Below are 17,858 nucleotides of genomic sequence, written 5' to 3' on the forward strand. Positions count from 1 at the left end.
CTAAGAGAGTGTTAAGGCAGGAAGTACCATATATGCGTCCCTTGCATTACTCTTTCCTAGGTGTCCACTTGCAGGAACAGTTGCAGAAAGGATAAGGTGCAAGACTGAGCACTGATCCAAATCATAAATCCAAATCCAGTTTAATTCTATTTATGTCTATGTAAAATCAATACATACTGAATAAATGCTTGAATATAAATTCCTGTTGGGCTTTCACAAATGGATGGTTTGGCTGGTTATTCCAGCTCTTTTTGTGTGGAGTTCTCAAATTTGGCTTATGAGCTCAACACATATGTTAATGATTTCAACAGAGTTGTGAAGGTAAAAAGACAAATAAGTGCTTTGGTCAGGGGGCTGGCTTTTCAATTGAAGAAATGTTCTGAAAGACAGATAGAAAACAATTTGTTAAAATCAGGCATCTCTAAAACTAATTAAAAGCCTTAGTACTCTAGGCAGATAGGAGCTTTAGCGTATAACTATTATAAGATGAAAACGCATTTAAACTGCTGCAGTATAAGATTCTGACTTCTTCTCAGCACAATGCAGTAACTTCAGATGCTGCAAACCTATGACTTCTCTGATTCTGCCTCCTTGCAAACATGACATCCACAGACAACATCTACATGAGCGAGTCACTCTGGGTGACAAGCAGACCAACCTACTGGAGCAGTGGCATTGAGGCCCCTGTACCTATACAATATGCAGTACAGTAGTTTTACTTTGGATTAAATACAGCACAGGCTCCACAATGAAATGTATCTGTGTGTAGGGTCTGATGCAGTCCAAATGACTAACCTCTGGTTTGGACCCTTGTACCTCCATTTGGATGTAGCGTGTGTTTGGCATGCACTCGGAGCTCACTTTCTGGTTTCGTTTCCTCTGACAGGAGTTGAGTTCATGCACATCAAACTGCCCTGTGATCCGAACCAATGTGTGGGAAGGGAGGATGACTGGGGACTTTGCCTCAAAATCATACTGCTACTGTAAACCAAACTCATATTGAAAATGCAGCCTTCAATTCCTATTCCAATTTCATGTGAGTGAAAGGAAAGTGTTAATAGTTTCTCAGCTTGGTTCCTTGAGATTTTATTATGAGCAGAAGTTCTGCAAGAGAAAGGAAAGGAGGTCTGTGCTCATCACCTGGATGTAAAAGGTCAAATCACCAGCTGACAGACCCTAAAAGGAGAGTTAATGGAGTTATATAATGAGTGAGCTGAGCCAATAACCACTCATCTTACCTGGCTTCTGAACTGGCTTTATGATGGGAACACAATTTTAATCCATCTCATTCTGAAAGATCTGAAAATTTGTACGTTCTCACTGAGGATAATACTAGTTGTCAAATTTGTAATGAATTAAAAGTAACAGGATTTCACAGATTAAGAACATTTGCATTTTTCCCATTCAAATGCCCAATTATCTATCATCTATGCTGAAAAATTCAACAGGCCATTGAACTTAAAACCTCTTGTGTTAGAAACAGAATCAGAGACCTGTCTTCACTAGTATTAGCAAAGTGCTTTAAGGCATATCAGAAAAGGGGAGTAGCAATAGAAGCATATAGGAAGATGAGAGATCACCAACATGTAAGTCTTCTTTCTTAAACTCAGATCAGTGCACAGTGATTATTTTCTTTTCTAAATGCATGGGCACAGCTGTTTTGCTTATACGGATTACGCTTCAGGGGCTGAGTATTGCACTCATACAACTGTCATTCAATTCAATAGTTTATATGCATAATTCTGCAAAATAGCTAGTAAGATTAAGAGAATGAATTAAAAAAAAAACCACCCAAATACCCACTGGAATAAGCAGGATGTTTACCATATGAACACTTTAATAGCTGACTTGATTTTTCCGAAGTAGAACATTTCTATTACAGGAATTTAACCCATGGAAGTACATAATCAGCTCTTTCACCTTATAGTTGCTGAAAGAATGATTTGCTTAAGAAGATTAGTCCTTTTATAGTGCTCAATAGAAGTACTGACAAATGAGCCTAAAATGATTATAGAGGAACTCTGTTAACACCATCTTCTGGTCCTTTTTTTTTAAACAGCCTGCCTTTCAGTAAAAAATCTTTTAATCTGACCTTTTATGTTTTTTCAAATCATGTATCAACTTTTAGTATTTCATGTATTGAAATCTCATATGTGATGCTGATGCCGTTAGAAATGGTTTTCAGGACCATTTTGAGTCACATGGAAGAAGACCACAGTAGTCTGTGAAAATAAAGCTTCAGTGCTTCAGTGCTAATTTCTTCTGGTCAATGTAACTGCATGCAGCTTCCTGTCTGCACTATAGCACTTTACCATTTCAGTGGTGACAGGACAACTCTTCTTGAGCTGTGCTGTGCCAAAATGATTGGGGTTAAAAATAATTCTCCAGAAGAAGGGTATTTATAAGGGCAGGTGGAATACAGAAGAGGTGATACTGAAAAGCAAAGACAGGAACAAAGCAGTCTCAGATGGGGTAGTGGCAAGGAAATGGACTTTAAATCATTTTGGATACATACCTTATCCTGAGGTGTAAACACTGTAATAGATCACGCTCTGTAGCTATTGTTTGCATGACAGTCTATTTTCCCATATAAAAGCTAAGGGTCAAATTCTGAATTACTTATATGGACTTACAGAATAATCCTCTTATTTAAGGCAGTGAATTATCTGGACCCTTCAGTGGTACACAGTTTTATACCAGCACTGAAAGCATGGGAATTATATTTTTCCACAAGTTGCATAAATAAACTGTTTATCAGCCTTGGGAGATTTATCTTGCTCAATTGTTAGCAAGAACTGAAAGACTGAGGTCATAAACAAAACTCAATTTATATTATTAATTCTCTCTCAGTAAAATCGAGTAGACTTTTCCAGTTTACTTTCAAGTCATACTGCCATCTACAGATTGAATAAACCCTTGCAATACTCAGTTTAAGGCCATAGGCCGAAATTAGACTAGAGACCTCAGGAGGGAACCTCCTGCTCAAAGCAGGGTCATCCCTGAGGTCAAACCATGTTGCTCAGGGCCTTATTCAGCTAAGACTTGAAAACCTTCAAAGACGGAGACTGCACAACCTCCCTGGGCAACCTGTTCTAATGCCTGACTGTCCTCATGTGGAAAAAGTATTTCCTTACAGTCTGAATCGCTCGTTTCAATTTATGCCCATTGTCTCTTGTTGTCCTGCTATGCACCACTGAGAAGAGCCTGGCTCCATCTTTTTGATAACTTCCCCATAGGTACTAGCATTCCGCTAATGAATCTCCCTGAAGCTGCCTCTTTTCCAGGCTGAACAAGCCCCAGTCCCTCAGCCTCTCCCCCAGAGCAAGTGCTCCAGCCCTCAAGCAGCTTGGTGGCCCTCTGCTCCAATGCTCCTTGCATTGATCCCTTGCTCCAGTTTATTGATGCCTTTCTTGCACCAGGGGACCAAAATCAGATGCAATAGCTAGACACTAACAGGTGCTGAGAAATAAGGGATAATTACATCCAGCGATCTTCTGGCTGTGCTCCTGCTAATACAGCCCAGGACGCTGTGGGCCTTCCTCCCTACCAGGGCCCACTGCTGGCCCACGCTCAGCTTGCTGCCCCCAGGGCCTCCAGGGCCTTTTCCACAGAGCTGCTCCCCAACCATCTGTCCCCAGGTGGTGCTGCTGCAGTGGGCCCTTCCCTCCCAGGGGCAACACTGTGCTTTTCTCGTTGAATTTCATAAGGTTCCTGTTGGCCCATTCCTCCAGCGTGTCTAGGTCCCTGTGGATGGCAGCCCTGCCCTTCCATGTATCAACTCTTTCCCCCCAGTTTGGTATCACTTGCAAACTCAACAAGAGTGCACCCCATTCCCTCCTTCAGGTCACTGACAACCTTAAACAGGACAAGGGCCCAGGGCAGATCCCCAGTGCTCTGCTTGTTACCACGTACGGTATGACCCATTAACCACTCTCTGAGCCCAATCATCCAACCACTTTTTTACCCATCTGTTTATCTATCCACCCAGACCATAACATCCTAACCTGGATACAAGAATATTGTCAGAGGCAGTGTCAAAAGCCTTGCTAAAGTTGAGGTAAATGACATTCACTGCTCTCACGTCATCCACAAATCTGCTCATTTTATTATAGAAAGCAATTAGGCTAGTTTATCATCCATTTCTTCCCTGAAATACATAATTAGCAATTTATTTTTTCAATTTAAAAAATACATAAATGGTTCTTCCAGGGATGACTCCACCAAAAATTCTTCACCACCATAAGGCTTTACAGTAACAGGAACAGAGTCTGCACCCAGTAAATAGTAAAACAAATTTGTTTTTTATTTTAAAATGCTTTTGCAATCATGTTAATTGCATACCCACATCTGGTCTTGAGGAGCTGACTGGAATAGGCACTAACTAAAAGCCATGCACTAATTAATCCTGAAACTGTTAGCAGTAACTTAAGTTGTAGGCTTTATCAAGTACCCTATAGGATGTGCCCATAGTACAACTTGCGTCCAAGTGTCCATAGGATGACTTGTCACTGTTGACTCAGGATAATGAAAACACAATAGATCCAGTGAACTTCAGTACAGTGACATTTCATTTGGATACCTGTACATTGTAATCTTGTGACATAACTGTTGGTTTTTTGCTCTTGAACAGTATTAAGTACGAACCAGCTTTTAAGAAATGATAATAAAAGAAAGGATACGTTTGTTTGCTGCAAACATTTTTCCAGGCTTTAACCTGGTGAGTCAGATGGCTATGCAAATATGAAATTCATGTTTGCAACCCATGGTTAAGCTTTATTAAGCCAGCCTGACATTACATGTAGTTTTGCAAAGTTTACTCCAGTGCATCCAAGACACATTTAGTTTGGAACTTTTTTGAATTAGGATCTTGGGTCTTTTTTTTCCTATCAGTTTGAATCTCAGTCTTACTAATTTTCCCTACTTCTGGCTTGAAACTGTGATTCTCTCTCATTTTGTTGGCATTGTATATAAAACATCATCATCAGTATAATATTCCTGTAATGTTTCATTAATTGGAATCTTAAAAGTCACATTTCATTATTTCTCTCAGACAAACAGTTGCATAACACGAAGGATCAAGGTCAAATGATATATGAAGAGATACTTTTGATTCATTCAGGTGGTTGTCTTCAATTCTGAGTCCTTTTTCACTGCCTTCCAAAAAATATGACAGATTTTGAACATTTTTCAAAATGGGTCTGTAGCATCCAGGTATATTCAGCTGTAATGGAGACACTCTGAATTTGCACATTTGCAGCTCATCCTTAGAAAGCCTTTCATGGTACCATTGCCCAACTTTATTACTAGGATACTTGATACTGTGTCCCACCATTGGAAGAACCACCTTCAGAGAAGAAAAAAAAAAGAAACATGTTTGCAATAAAGCCCACCAGTGTCCCTTTAAATAAATGTGATCACAATTTTAAACGTGTTTAATTCTTGTGTTTTAGGGCCTGAAATAGCAGCTTCTCTTGCACACTATAAAACAAAGCAGTGCAAGGCAGGTATCTTGGATGTAATTTAAATGAAAAGTACAAAAAATAATCAATATACCAGGACTCCAGTAACAAATCAGAAATATACTAACATGAATTTGCTTGCTTGTTGGGAAAGAAACAGAGCAAAAAAACACTGAATTGCCTTTGTAAGACTTCACAACACACTCTAAACTTTCAAAAATTAGAATATCAACTATTCCTGAATGTTTTTTCCAGAAGTAGACTGAAAAAGTTTTATAGGAATCTAGATTCAGCTTTAAGACAAATATTGCCCACGTACTGAAAAATGACAGTGTACTTATTTCCAATACAAAGTAAATAATCTTTTGTTCTGTTTGTTATGAGAGTGGGGATTAGTTCACATGTGTGTTTACTTTAATGTGCATTCTGGCAAGAAATAAGACTGCACCAGTTAATTTAATCACATTATTTTTAAAACAAAATATTTTAATCAAATAAAGAGATCAATATCTCAGAATTTTTCATACAGACAACTTACTTGGTGTATAGAATATTTGTTAGCTGACTCTTCTGAAGCAGTGACTATGTGAACCTGACAGAGATTTAAGAAGGTGTTAAAAAAAGCCACTTTTATAAAACATATAAATTATATTTTGAATCATGTACTGTACTCCCCAAATGTCCTTTTAAATAAAGGATTCTAAGGTTATTTGACTGTTACAAAGACAAATAATCTATTTCAACTACCAAAAACAATGGAGATGCTTAATATGAAATAACCAATTTACTGGTAAATGGCCTTCCATTAAATATTTACTGATGTTAGCTACTGTTAATTAGCAAACTATCACTCCAGATTCATATTCTTGGCCATTTGAAGTTAACTGTGCCAATTCAATTTCATGCTACATCAGTGAAAGAAAAAACACTAATAAAAATGTCTTATGTTAAATAAGAATGTATCTATATTAAACTCAATAGTTTAGTACTAAATGTGATAGTTCTGCTTTTCATTGGATTTGATCTATTTGTTTTTTTACATTTATTTACTCAAAATTTTTTGTGAAGCAAAATCACACTGAAAACAGAAACCACTGTTTACAGGAACTGGAAGGTTATTCAGTAACCTTTTAAGTGCTCTTGCTTTCAGAAATATTTATGAGACATTCACTCAAAAGAATCTGGGATACATTCTGCCTATAAACACAGCTGTTTACTCTCCAGTAAAACAGTGCAAAATTCTACACTTTACCTGTGCAAAATTCTATACTTTACCTGATGAGCAGGAGAAAGATAACTGCTCACAAGGTAAAAAAAAAAAGCAGTGTTAACTCTCAGAGAAGAGATGGTTTCAGCCTGTGACCAGCACACTCTGCTGGCTGTTGTTCATTTCGCTTGCCTGTAGCTCCACGCACAGCATCCAGACTGTGCTATGGGAAAGAAGCAGCATTCCCCTGCCCTTTGCTATAGCGGACGCGGAACCTTCCCAGGAGGAATGCTGTATTTTTCAAACAGTTGCTAACAGTTTAGGTTCATCGTCAATCTGTTCTAATTGACTGAGTATGAGAGTCTGAATCTGTGCTAAACATTCTGCCATGTTCCTTCCCCTCCCATGAATAAAATGAACGGTCAGAACAGATAAGAGCTGTTAATATATATCTAGCATATATGCCTATTTGTGGTAAATCAACAAGAGCTACATCATTTTTTTCACCTTTGTCACAAATAGTAATTATTATAATGAATGAATCAAAATAAAAGTATTAGAATATCTGTCTGACCTACGCTAATGTATTAAAATGCATTAAGTTAACTTGTACAAGAACTATTTTGTAAAGACTCACTTTGTCATTCATGGAAAAGTTTTCATCGTTTTTCTCAGAGAGGACTAGATCACCCTCAACAACTTTTGAACTGTAAGTCTTCAGCCTATATGATGCTGCTTCATTCCAAATTTTACTGCAATATGCATGGACATAGAATATGCGCATGGAATGAGGAATGTTGAGCCACCCTTTGGTACAGCCTTCATGGTTTACACCATAGCGATTCAAAGCACGTAGCATCATCTTCTCTCTCACTTTAAACTCTGGCAGCATTGCAAGCGTGCCCTTTGCATCTTCTGATATAAACAAAAATAACCATATGAGCAATCACTAATTTTCCAAATGTTACCTGTCAGGAAAAAATACACTTAAGAAGATGAAATAATTAGGCAGGAAAAAATGGTATCAGTCTAATCTCTTTATGCTGACTTTTAGGTTATTAATCCCTTTCCTTCAGTGTGTTATGTCAGACAAATGTCATCTTATATGCCTATCAACATATTCCCATAAATTCTATTCTCTGTAATTCACACAGTATATATTAAACTAGCTGTCATTCAGTTATTTAGTCTAAGAAGTCTGCAGTTTCTTAGAAACACAGTGCATTACTCCTACTGCTTTTTTAGATCATGTAACTGAAAGTAAAAAACAAGTTATAAAAGAACTTGAAGCCTCTATTTGATATCATTTGAGAACAAGTGTTTTATAAGGGGTAAACAAATTTCTTTATTTTCCAGGTAGAAATTGCACTGGCCACTGGGAAGTCTGAGCCTCCACCTAAGTGAAAATATATTTAATCAGATTTGTACTGCAAATATATTATATAGAAGTTATATATTAAAAAGTTATGTTTTACATATTTTTCCTTCATAATTTTTCTCATTAAGAGTAGGTATCTGAAGCAGCCATTTGTGTAGCCTTTTATTTCTTGTTTTCAGGAAAAGGCAAGCAGCATTTCCAGAGTCCATAACAATTTCTTTTCATGCGTCATACAGCAATGTACAGCACAGAATGATTCATCTTATCTCTTCTGTGAAATGAAATGTATCTGTTTCCCTTGAAGCCATACATTGTAGCTGTTCTGTCAACGTACAGTGATAAGCAGGCTCACAGATGTAGGAGATTTGAAAGGAACAAATATATTCAAAGTCAAGAGCAATTCCAAGATTTTTAGCTTTGGAGGGAACACTAAGTTGAATGACAGCAACAATAAATATGACAAATAGCATTTTATTCAGAAGGCACACTTTTGTCCTTGGCATATTTCATTGGACTTACTTCAAGATAGAAAGAAGGTAGGTCACAAGAAAGCATAGAAGAAGATACAGAATTAAATAAAACATAAAAGCAAAGTCCAAAGGTGTAAAAACAGGAGCTAAGATTTTTATAGAAATCTCAGAAAATTAGATGCCCAAACATGATTGGGACTGAATATAAGCTGGGTGTCTCATTTCTGTATTCTTCTTTTTAATTACAGAAGAGAAGTTTATATTCCAAAAGCAAACAGACAGAATGAGGCTAAAATCACTTTGTGAAAATTATATTAATCTCTTTCATCATGAAGATGTAAAGCCTTTGATTCTGTACCATCTCGCACCTGAAATATGTTATTTTCCACTATTTTGCACACTTAAGGCTTGATCCTCATTTCACTTTTAAAAGTGTAACTCTACTGAGTTCAATGGAATAGCTGTAACTGGTACAAAGCAGTAGCTAAACAAAAAGAACTTCTCTGTGCAGCAATGCCATAGTCCCCCCCCACAATACCCACCCTGAATAAATATACAGGAAATTTAAAATTGGACATACCAGTTTGAAGAAAGTATCTTTTTGCCTTGTTTACAGGGTCATCAGTATCCTCAGGTGTGAAGAATAACTTCACAGCTTCCACCTTTAAGCATCAACAATTTATATTTTTTTCATTTGAACATAAGTTTTATAAAACAGAAAATCACACATCTCCTTTTGTGTTATCATATTCTGCAACCTCTCAAAATTTGATCAGTTCTTTAAAGACTAAACCAAACACTCCCTTTCACAGAAGATGGCATGGACAGCAAATCACTGTGGCTGTGTTTCTTCTCAAATTAAAGAAAGGTTTATAGTTACACAGACAGTACAAAAAGGCTTTCAGAGCCCTACAAAGAATCAGTCACTTTTCTTTAGAGTCTAGTTAGAACTCCTCCACTTTGCAATGCCATCATGCTACTCTGAGTAGAAATGTCCTGTCCCCTTCTTTCCCTCCAGCGTGTTTCATGCAGGATTTAGACTGATTGCTTTCCACAGTCTCCCACGCAGGGGCAACAATCTTTTTTTTTTTTTAATACTGATCTGTATTAGGTTAGATGATACTGCAACAGAAAAAACACTATATTAGCCTTCATTGCTTGCACCACCAGTGCAGCCACACAGTGCTCTAGCGTGTACACCAACCTATCTGTGACTCTTTCTGTTGATCAGTTTTATTAATTTTTTATTGATTAATTGCTTAGTATTGGACTGTGCACGAGAAGCACATATTTGTGCACTTTTAATATAAGTAATAGTTTCTACAAGTTTTAAATTAAAATGTAACTGAATTAAGACTAGAGATTTAAGTTATTACTCTGCAAGGACTGACACATGGTGTCAACCGCTAACATATCAGAATTCAAAATGTCAGATACATCAACAGTTACTTTTGTGCGTTGCCCTCCAACCTCGATTCTTCTTGTATTTGGAGGAATAGTTTTTCTGACTTTTCTCAGAATCAGAACAAGAAGAGAAAGGGGAGAATACTCCAGTATTCATTTGACTCTGTGGGGCCTGATTGTTTTAAACCTGTGCCAAATACTATACCATACACATTGCAAAGTATATGACTCTTATCTTAGGAATTACTACTAAACAAATAAATTCTTAGCTTACACTTTCTCAGAATTAAGATTTAGGGTAAGTGGCTAAGGAATAATGAAAAACAGCAATTTTCTCTATATAGCAGATAATTTATTGTGGTATTGAAAAAGCAAATCCTTTCATATGATCTTATGTAATATCTTGTGGCATTTTTAGGGAGAAATGTATATAGAACCCCAGCAGGATAAAAGGGTTACAAGTTAGGAGACATTCAAGACCATCAATAAAAACTGTACAAAGATTGCCTCATATTAGTGTTCAAGCTTTATACTGAATGGAGCCACTTTCCTGAGAAGTGACATGATGGCAATAACAATTGGACACCAATTATAGACAGAAAGATCGCTTCCTGAACTAAAATTGCATCTACTGTTGCAAAAACTATTTTTTGTTCTAGCATTAAGATTTTGATGCTTGGGTTGCTGTCAAAATTGGTCTGGTAATTACTTCCAGCATACATACGTGAAATTGTTCACTGGGATGGTCCACTCCAGAACTAGACTCAGATATTACAACAGTAATGTGAAATGAAGTTGCCAGTAACTACTTAAATTACAAGATGAAAATACCATTTTTTCATTCAGTAAAGCCAATCCTATTTGATCCGTCTGAACATTTTGTCCCTGTCCAAATCGTTGAGGTCCGTAGTAATTTACAAAACCTTTTGTCTATAATTAGAAAGAATAAATATGTTAAAAGCATCAAAGTACCAGTTATTAATAAGAAAACTAAGCACACAACATACATACAGCTACACTTACATTCAAGATGCATACAAAGTGTTTTTAATCAGAAATAGTACAAAAGAAAACCATAACTCATGATCATTACGATACGTTAGCACCTAATTTTCACTGATTTCAGTACATTATACTAAATTGTTCTTTGCTACCGTTAAGGATCTGGATGGTTTCCCCAGCCCAAAACAGCCAGGAAACATCTAAAAAGAGAATGAAGTTCTATTCTCTTTATTTTCAAGAAAAATGAGTAAATGAAACTAAATCATTCCTATGTAAATAATTATCTGTATTGTAAATACGACTACGGGTTAAGTCAAAGTAACCGAGCTTTTTCTATGTGCCAAATTCTGAAATTTTTACTCAAGCAAATGTAGCATAACACAGACAAAAAAACATAATAACTGCTGTTGGACACCTTTTCTTAAAAACACTCATTCTTTTTCATTTGGGATCATTTGCATGATTGTTACAATAGTGAAGACCAAGAGTAAACACTTCTTGATAATTAGGATTTTAAGTCTCCCAATAGGATTTTGGTCACATGTGGGCAGTAAAATCACAGCCACATGACCCAATGAGAACACCATTTTTTGGTAAATAATAAATATGCATGGAGCTGCCAAGCTCAAAAAACATAAGGAATTTGTTGTGGAAATGGTTAATCCGTTCAAATTATATAACCTTGCTCTGAACTTCCTTAGAATTCACATGCCATTTTGTTTTTGTGGAAGATGAAAAATTCTTATTTTGGATTAACATACATGCTGTATCTATCATTCGTCATCTGACCAGAGGTTAAATCTAATAAAGCAAGACACAAGATCAAAGGAATTGGTGTTCATTTTCCTAACAATAAAACAAAAAAAACAGTCAGAAATAGAAGAGAGAGAAAAACATCGAAACAGCAGTTAAATGTTTTTTTTCAATCATAAAATGAATTTTCAGCAATTTTCTATACTACATTTCATGTATTTATCTTTTGCATACTGGATATTCTTCATTCAAGTCTTTACTTCTGGATTAATCTTCTTAAAGTAACCTGTATTATGGTTATTACTTAGAAAGAAAGAGCAAGATAACTGCTGCTGTACAAAATACAAAGTTTTTCCTTTCCATGATTTTCTTCTACTTTTCCCCAAAATTTTAGAGTGCCTGATGATGGGTTTTTCTTCAGAGACTATGGATAACAGCAATCAAAATCCACTGAATTTCAGGGGAACTTTTTTCTCTGTTGCTGGCATTTCACAAGTATTTATGCTATGAAAATATACATTTTTTCACATGAAACAACCATGCATTTTCTTCATGTGACCAACAAAGGCAACCAGCTGACATATATAACTGTATTTTTTCACCCTATCATTTGCCAAGAAAAGTGAAACACACCACTTTGGTTGTCCTTAGGTCTGTGGAATGATAGCTCATATATCCATACTCATTTTGCTACCAAAGTTCCCATCTGTCATGCTGTACAGTTCTGGGGTCTGAAGTCCATAACATAGAATAAATTCACTACAGACCCTCTTTGGAAGGAAACTTTGCTCTTGGTCCCTTGGATAATGCAGGAAAGCCATAAAATAGTAAAAAGCATCAAAAGCAAGTGAAATATTGCCATTATTGTGCCATTATAAGCATTTTCTTAAAAAGAACTTTTTTTTTATAGCACAGAATTACAATCCTATTCATTATTGACAACCACAAGGATTTTTTACCTCAACTTTTTCTATTGCTTCACATATTCTCTCTTTCAAATCTGCAGAAGAGTCGTGACTGTGATGTTTCAGATCTCTCACAACTATATCAAAGTGATTTCCTTTCAGATGACCAAGTCTGAGGTGCTGGCATGTTGAATGTATGTTGTGTATTCTTATTCCCTTTTTTTCCATTCTACTTCCGATTTCTTTCAGCCTGCATAAATAATTGGGAGAAATTATGTACTATCCTCTACTAAAAAAATACAACTTCTAATAAATATCTTCATTTTTGCACTAGAATTATAAGCACTTAAAACTTTTCAAAAGAAAATTAAAATGGACCATTATGAGAAAATCAAATCAAATGCACTTACAGAGTTTTTCATTTTTTTCATAATATGAAATCCTATATTATCTGGGACAGTATTCTTCCAACTCATGACCACGTGGCCAACTTTACAATTTCTTTAATACCATCCACTAGTCGGAAACAAGAAGGAACCTACGCTACATGACCCAACAGGTTTCCACATACTGTCAAAATATTAGTAGTAGTCCACACTGGTAGTCCACAGACAACAGTTTAAGACCTTTATACAGAGACAAAGATACGAAACTAAAGTAAATTATTACAAATGTACTTTTGACAGATTTGCTCATAAATATCCACTTCTATTGTACTACATTTTAGAAACATGAGATTAAGTAAAGAAGAGATCACTGAAATTGAGGGCAGAAAATACGTTCTAAACAACGTGTCCACAATACAAGACACACCTTTCCATTCCCTGTTTTTGCCACACTGTACACAGTTCAGTGGGTAAAAAAACATACATTAAGTTCTGCAGTAGTAACAAAAAATGGCTGGAATCAAAACCATAGCTTATTTCTTCCTGCCTCTACCAACTTTAACTTTCCAGTGGTTTTTAGTCTGGGCAACAAAAAAGTATACTTTGCAAATAAAGGAAGGTAGAATGTATGTTTTTAGGATTTGATACTAGCATAAATATATATCAATAGTAAAATCCCTTTGCAAATTGGGCTGAAAAGTGTATTGCTCAAGCAATAATTAGCAAAACTTTGCATCAATGCTTCCATGTTTAAACAAAATAGTTAAATGCTTCTGAGCCACTAGTATCTCAGGATAAAAATAAAGTTGCATTTCACAAAATTATTAAAATATTGCTTAGAATGCAGTATCTTACACAAAAAGTTTCCCTTGATTTGAATGACTATTACTTACACATAAGAACAAAGAGATTAAGTGGATACTTTAAAGGGCAAATATTTGAAGTCAGCTGTGTTTCCAATTACAAGCATGTGCAAGCATACCCAAGGAGAATCAATGCTCTGAGTTTGTTTTTATAAGGCTGTCCAAGAAAGAGTAATTGTGCTTTGTAGACTGCTAGAGCACAAACATTAATTTTTTAATGAAAAACAGATTTTCAGGACTGAACAATAAATTATTTGTTTTTCAATAAAAAATTAAAAAAATGTATTTGCTTGCCCTGACAACGTCCAACCAATTGTTTCATTCCAATACCTGCCAAGCTACAGGATATAAGCACAAATGAAGCAAACATTTAAAAAGTATTATTTCTGGACTATAACTGATATTTTAAGTACTAGTAGACTCTTATCTTTCCACAATTAATACACTAACTTGCTGGAAAAGAGATGATTTAGATACCAATCCTGCATACACTCATTTCCAGATATTGTTTACTACATGTCACCTTACAAAAGTCAATGAGATCTCAAGAATTTGTAGTCTGGCCCTTAAACAAGGATGTCCTTGATGCGACAAGAGGGAAAGGAGAACGCATTTCTGAATCCATGGGGCTCTCGGTTCCGAGCACAAGTCGCTACAGTTAACTACAGAGTTTCAGTGCTCTAATGATATATATGTGATATATATATGTCATATATATATATATTTATATATATATATAAAATATATATAGAGAGATATCATATTTATATAAAATCATAATTTCATACTTCTGTTATTGAAAATGGATTCTCTTTCCTTGAAGAGCACTTTTTAAGTTCATTAGTTATTCCCTTCTGAGGGATTACAAAAATTTTTGTCACCACAGCACACTACAAGTGCACCACATTGCAGCATTTGTTTCATGCTGCTGTGTTGGTCCTGCTCAGAGGAGGCAAGATAACAGAAGAGCAATTCTGTCCTCCATTTTACATCCACCTCATCTCTTAATGTTAGTCAACTAGGCTATGTAGGAAAAAGTCTGCCTGAGTTAAAATCATGGTTTCTTTTCTCTTGGGCTCCCTCCTAGTACTTGGCTGCTGGAATGCAGCAGAACTTTCTTCATATAAGTACTTGAGAATACGCTACGTACAGCTTAGAGGGATCAATAACCTGTCCTCTCTATCTGTAGCAGGTAGGAGAACTTGTTGTTTTGTGAAAAAATCCAAAACTGAAGAGAAACCACGAGTTGAAACCCTGGTGCATGTAGACCATGTATCTATTTTGCGATCTCTTTTGAAGTGAGAGGTAGCAGCATGTTTTTCAACATCTTTAAAGAATAGTGACTATACAAGTCACCTCTTGAGGTAACATGCAGCTCTTTTCTTTCAAACAGAACAGTCAAACAGTGAGTTCAAATAGTGGATGGTTCCTCCCAGTCAATTCCGACTCAGAAGGATTAAGATTTTGAGGTAAGCAGAAAGTGGATGCTGCTCGGACAGACATGTCAGTTACAGGCTCCTCAGCCTTCCCACCTCCCTATTAACTAACTCATTTTGATCAGCGTTATGAATGAGCAATATATTCTACCAAACTGTGTATCTCTGATACTGTACCCTTATCATTTAGTCCATCAGAAAGGAAAGAGAACCTCTCCAAAACATAACGGCAAGACTCTTCCTCAAATTCCCACGCTAAGGGACTTCAGTACTAAACTGTATATACTCCAAGCCCCAAAACTATCAAATGACAGAACAGCCATTGCTGCTGTGCTCTAGTATGGGAGGAGGGAAGACACTGTAATAAGAACATTCCAGTAGATCCTACTACACTGATATTTATTAACATGTAAAACATATGTCCTACACTGAATACTCCCAGATTTTTAGTACCTCTCTGGAGACACCTTCTTCACAACCATAGGTTGGTAAGTAATAGCCTTCTTATCTTTGATGCCAGTGTAACTGAAGTCTGAAGCAAGGATGCCAAGCTCAGAAGCCAAGAAGCCGATTGCTTCTAGTGTTTCCAGATTTTCTTTCTGAAGGGTGAAAGCTGAAACAATCATCTCAGAATTATTAGGAATCTACACTTCTAAATCATACAGGTGCTCTGTCCTGACTGAGGGGCAGGGTTTTTCCTTCAAATTGTAAGAGAATGGAAACTGCAAAGAAACTGTGTCATCCCACCCTGTTTCCTTCTCACCCCCCAAAAGTAAAGGAAATGGGACTTCTTCAGTACTGAAAAACAAAGAGACAATAAACAAAACTCTTACAGCAACCAAAAACCACAGCTGGCTTTAAAAACAGTACTTGATAAAATGCAACACAATCCTACAATTTAAGTAATGTGTCAACTTAATGCTAGAAACATTCTGTATATCAGAAATGAACCACTTTAAGAAATGAGATCATAAATCAGATTTGACCTTACCAACCTGTCCAACATCTAAATGCATCTTTTAAAATCCTCCAGTTACTTTCAAGGGAGAATGACCACACACAGAATAACACAGAGCAAGTGGTACAGCTAAAGGAACTGCAGCCATTCCCACTGAACAGTTTATGTAAATCACTGGAGTAACTCGATTCACCTACCTCATGTTTATTTTCCAGTGATGTAACTTCACTGAATTAACAAATGGTTTATTTTGGCATAAACAATCAGTGAATCAGGCCTGTGTATCATAGAAAAATGATTCCGAGGCTCAGACTTACAAAAGAACATCATAACACTTGACACTTTCATTAAAAACCTGATATTTACCTGTGTAAAGATCTTGGTTTTCCTGAAGACCACCAGTAGGCCTTTTTCTGGACCATCTTTTTTCTCTAAATCTTACTGTTATTGACATATTTGGCTGATTGTTGACATTTGTCACAGTGAAAGACTTTGTTTCTAAGAGTTTTCCAAATTTTCTGCTGATAAAGTGGTGAACTACTTTTCTGTGCTCTTTGTTTCCATCAGGCTCAAAAGAAAATGTAGAATTTTCCAGCTTTGCATCTAAAAATTTAAAGAAATCATTTGCTTCCTTTTCAGTCACTAACTGACAGAGTTCTCTGTAATCAGCGTTTTCTTTTACAATCATTTCACTGTCTTTTGTAACAGTGACTAAAAAGGGGAATTCCTGTCTAATGGTACTGTGTAAATCAGCTCGATTTTTCTTGTCCAGTATAGGTCCCAGGGAGAATTCACGAGTGCTGGCACCGGAATTACTTCCTGAGGTCCATGCAGCCTTCAGCTCATAAGCAAATTTTTTAAGCAGTTCACTCACGAGCTTGCCTAACAAGGAATCCAATACATTGGCTTCCTCGGGGCTACAGTTCAGGTCAGGTTCATTCTCACAGTGTTTTTTGTTAAGGGATGTAAAGCAGTCTCCTCCTGCCGGGGCTGGGTCGGTCTCGGGAGGGCTCGGTACAGCACCACGACTGTCACGGCTGGCACACCGAGCAGGAGGCTCTGCTCTCAGCTTTTTGGGCGGCTGCGGACACAGACTACTCTGCTCTAACGGCGCTTCGCGGATTTTCTGAAGAGATTCAGCCCGGCTATCCCTAAGCATGTGCTCGGGCACCTCGATTTCTGTCACTATGAAGTCGCTTGGTGAGTTTTTTATCGTGCCACAGAAGCCAAGGTGATCAGTCACGTAACTGAAAGAATGAAGCATGGCTGCTCTGCGCCCTGCCAGAAATCATTCGACCTGGAAGAAAAAAAGAAAAAAAAAAAGAAAAAGAGAGAGACTATCGATTACTAAGGAAAACGCTGCTGAAGGGCACTCGGGGTGGGGCAGTAGGACCGCGCGCCCCGCTGCCGTTACGGGATGCGTTAACGGCCCCGCCGCCCCCCGCCCAGCCCGGCCCGGTCCGGCCCGGCCGCCACCACCCGCCCTGCCCACGGCGGGGGGTCCGCGGGGGCCGCCGCGGCGCCGCGCGTACAGTCCGTACCAACTTCACGAGGCAAAACAGAAAGGAGACCCCCCCCCCGGCTCGGCCAGTCGTGGGACGCTCCACAGGAGGCGGGCCGCGCGCCTGGCAGCCTAT

General features: G+C 37.3%; 1 protein-coding gene across 3 annotated transcripts; it reads right to left on the reverse strand.

The window, feature by feature from the left end:
• Positions 1–4,091: 4,091 nt before the first annotated feature.
• PUS7L (pseudouridylate synthase 7 like) lies at positions 4,092–17,841 on the reverse strand. Of its 3 annotated transcripts, XM_026087576.1 has the most exons (9): positions 17,763–17,841; positions 16,588–17,518; positions 15,717–15,876; positions 12,633–12,828; positions 10,750–10,848; positions 9,095–9,176; positions 7,304–7,581; positions 5,998–6,051; positions 4,092–5,344 (listed from the first exon to the last, which is right to left on the reverse strand). In XM_026087576.1, the coding sequence occupies exons 2-9, from the start codon at positions 17,483–17,485 to the stop codon at positions 5,021–5,023; spliced, it is 2,091 nt and encodes a 696-aa protein (XP_025943361.1). In that variant the 5' UTR covers positions 17,486–17,518; positions 17,763–17,841; the 3' UTR covers positions 4,092–5,020. The 3 variants fall into 3 exon arrangements, with proteins under 3 accessions (XP_025943361.1, XP_025943363.1, XP_025943362.1); XM_026087578.1 differs by lacking the exon at positions 5,998–6,051; XM_026087577.1 differs by lacking the exon at positions 17,763–17,841 and having other exon boundaries at positions 16,588–17,662.
• Positions 17,842–17,858: the final 17 nt, after the last annotated feature.

Source organism: Apteryx rowi, unplaced genomic scaffold, assembly GCF_003343035.1.
Source record: "Apteryx rowi isolate R43461 unplaced genomic scaffold, aptRow1 scaffold_721, whole genome shotgun sequence".
Classification (NCBI taxonomy): domain Eukaryota; kingdom Metazoa; phylum Chordata; class Aves; order Apterygiformes; family Apterygidae; genus Apteryx; species Apteryx rowi.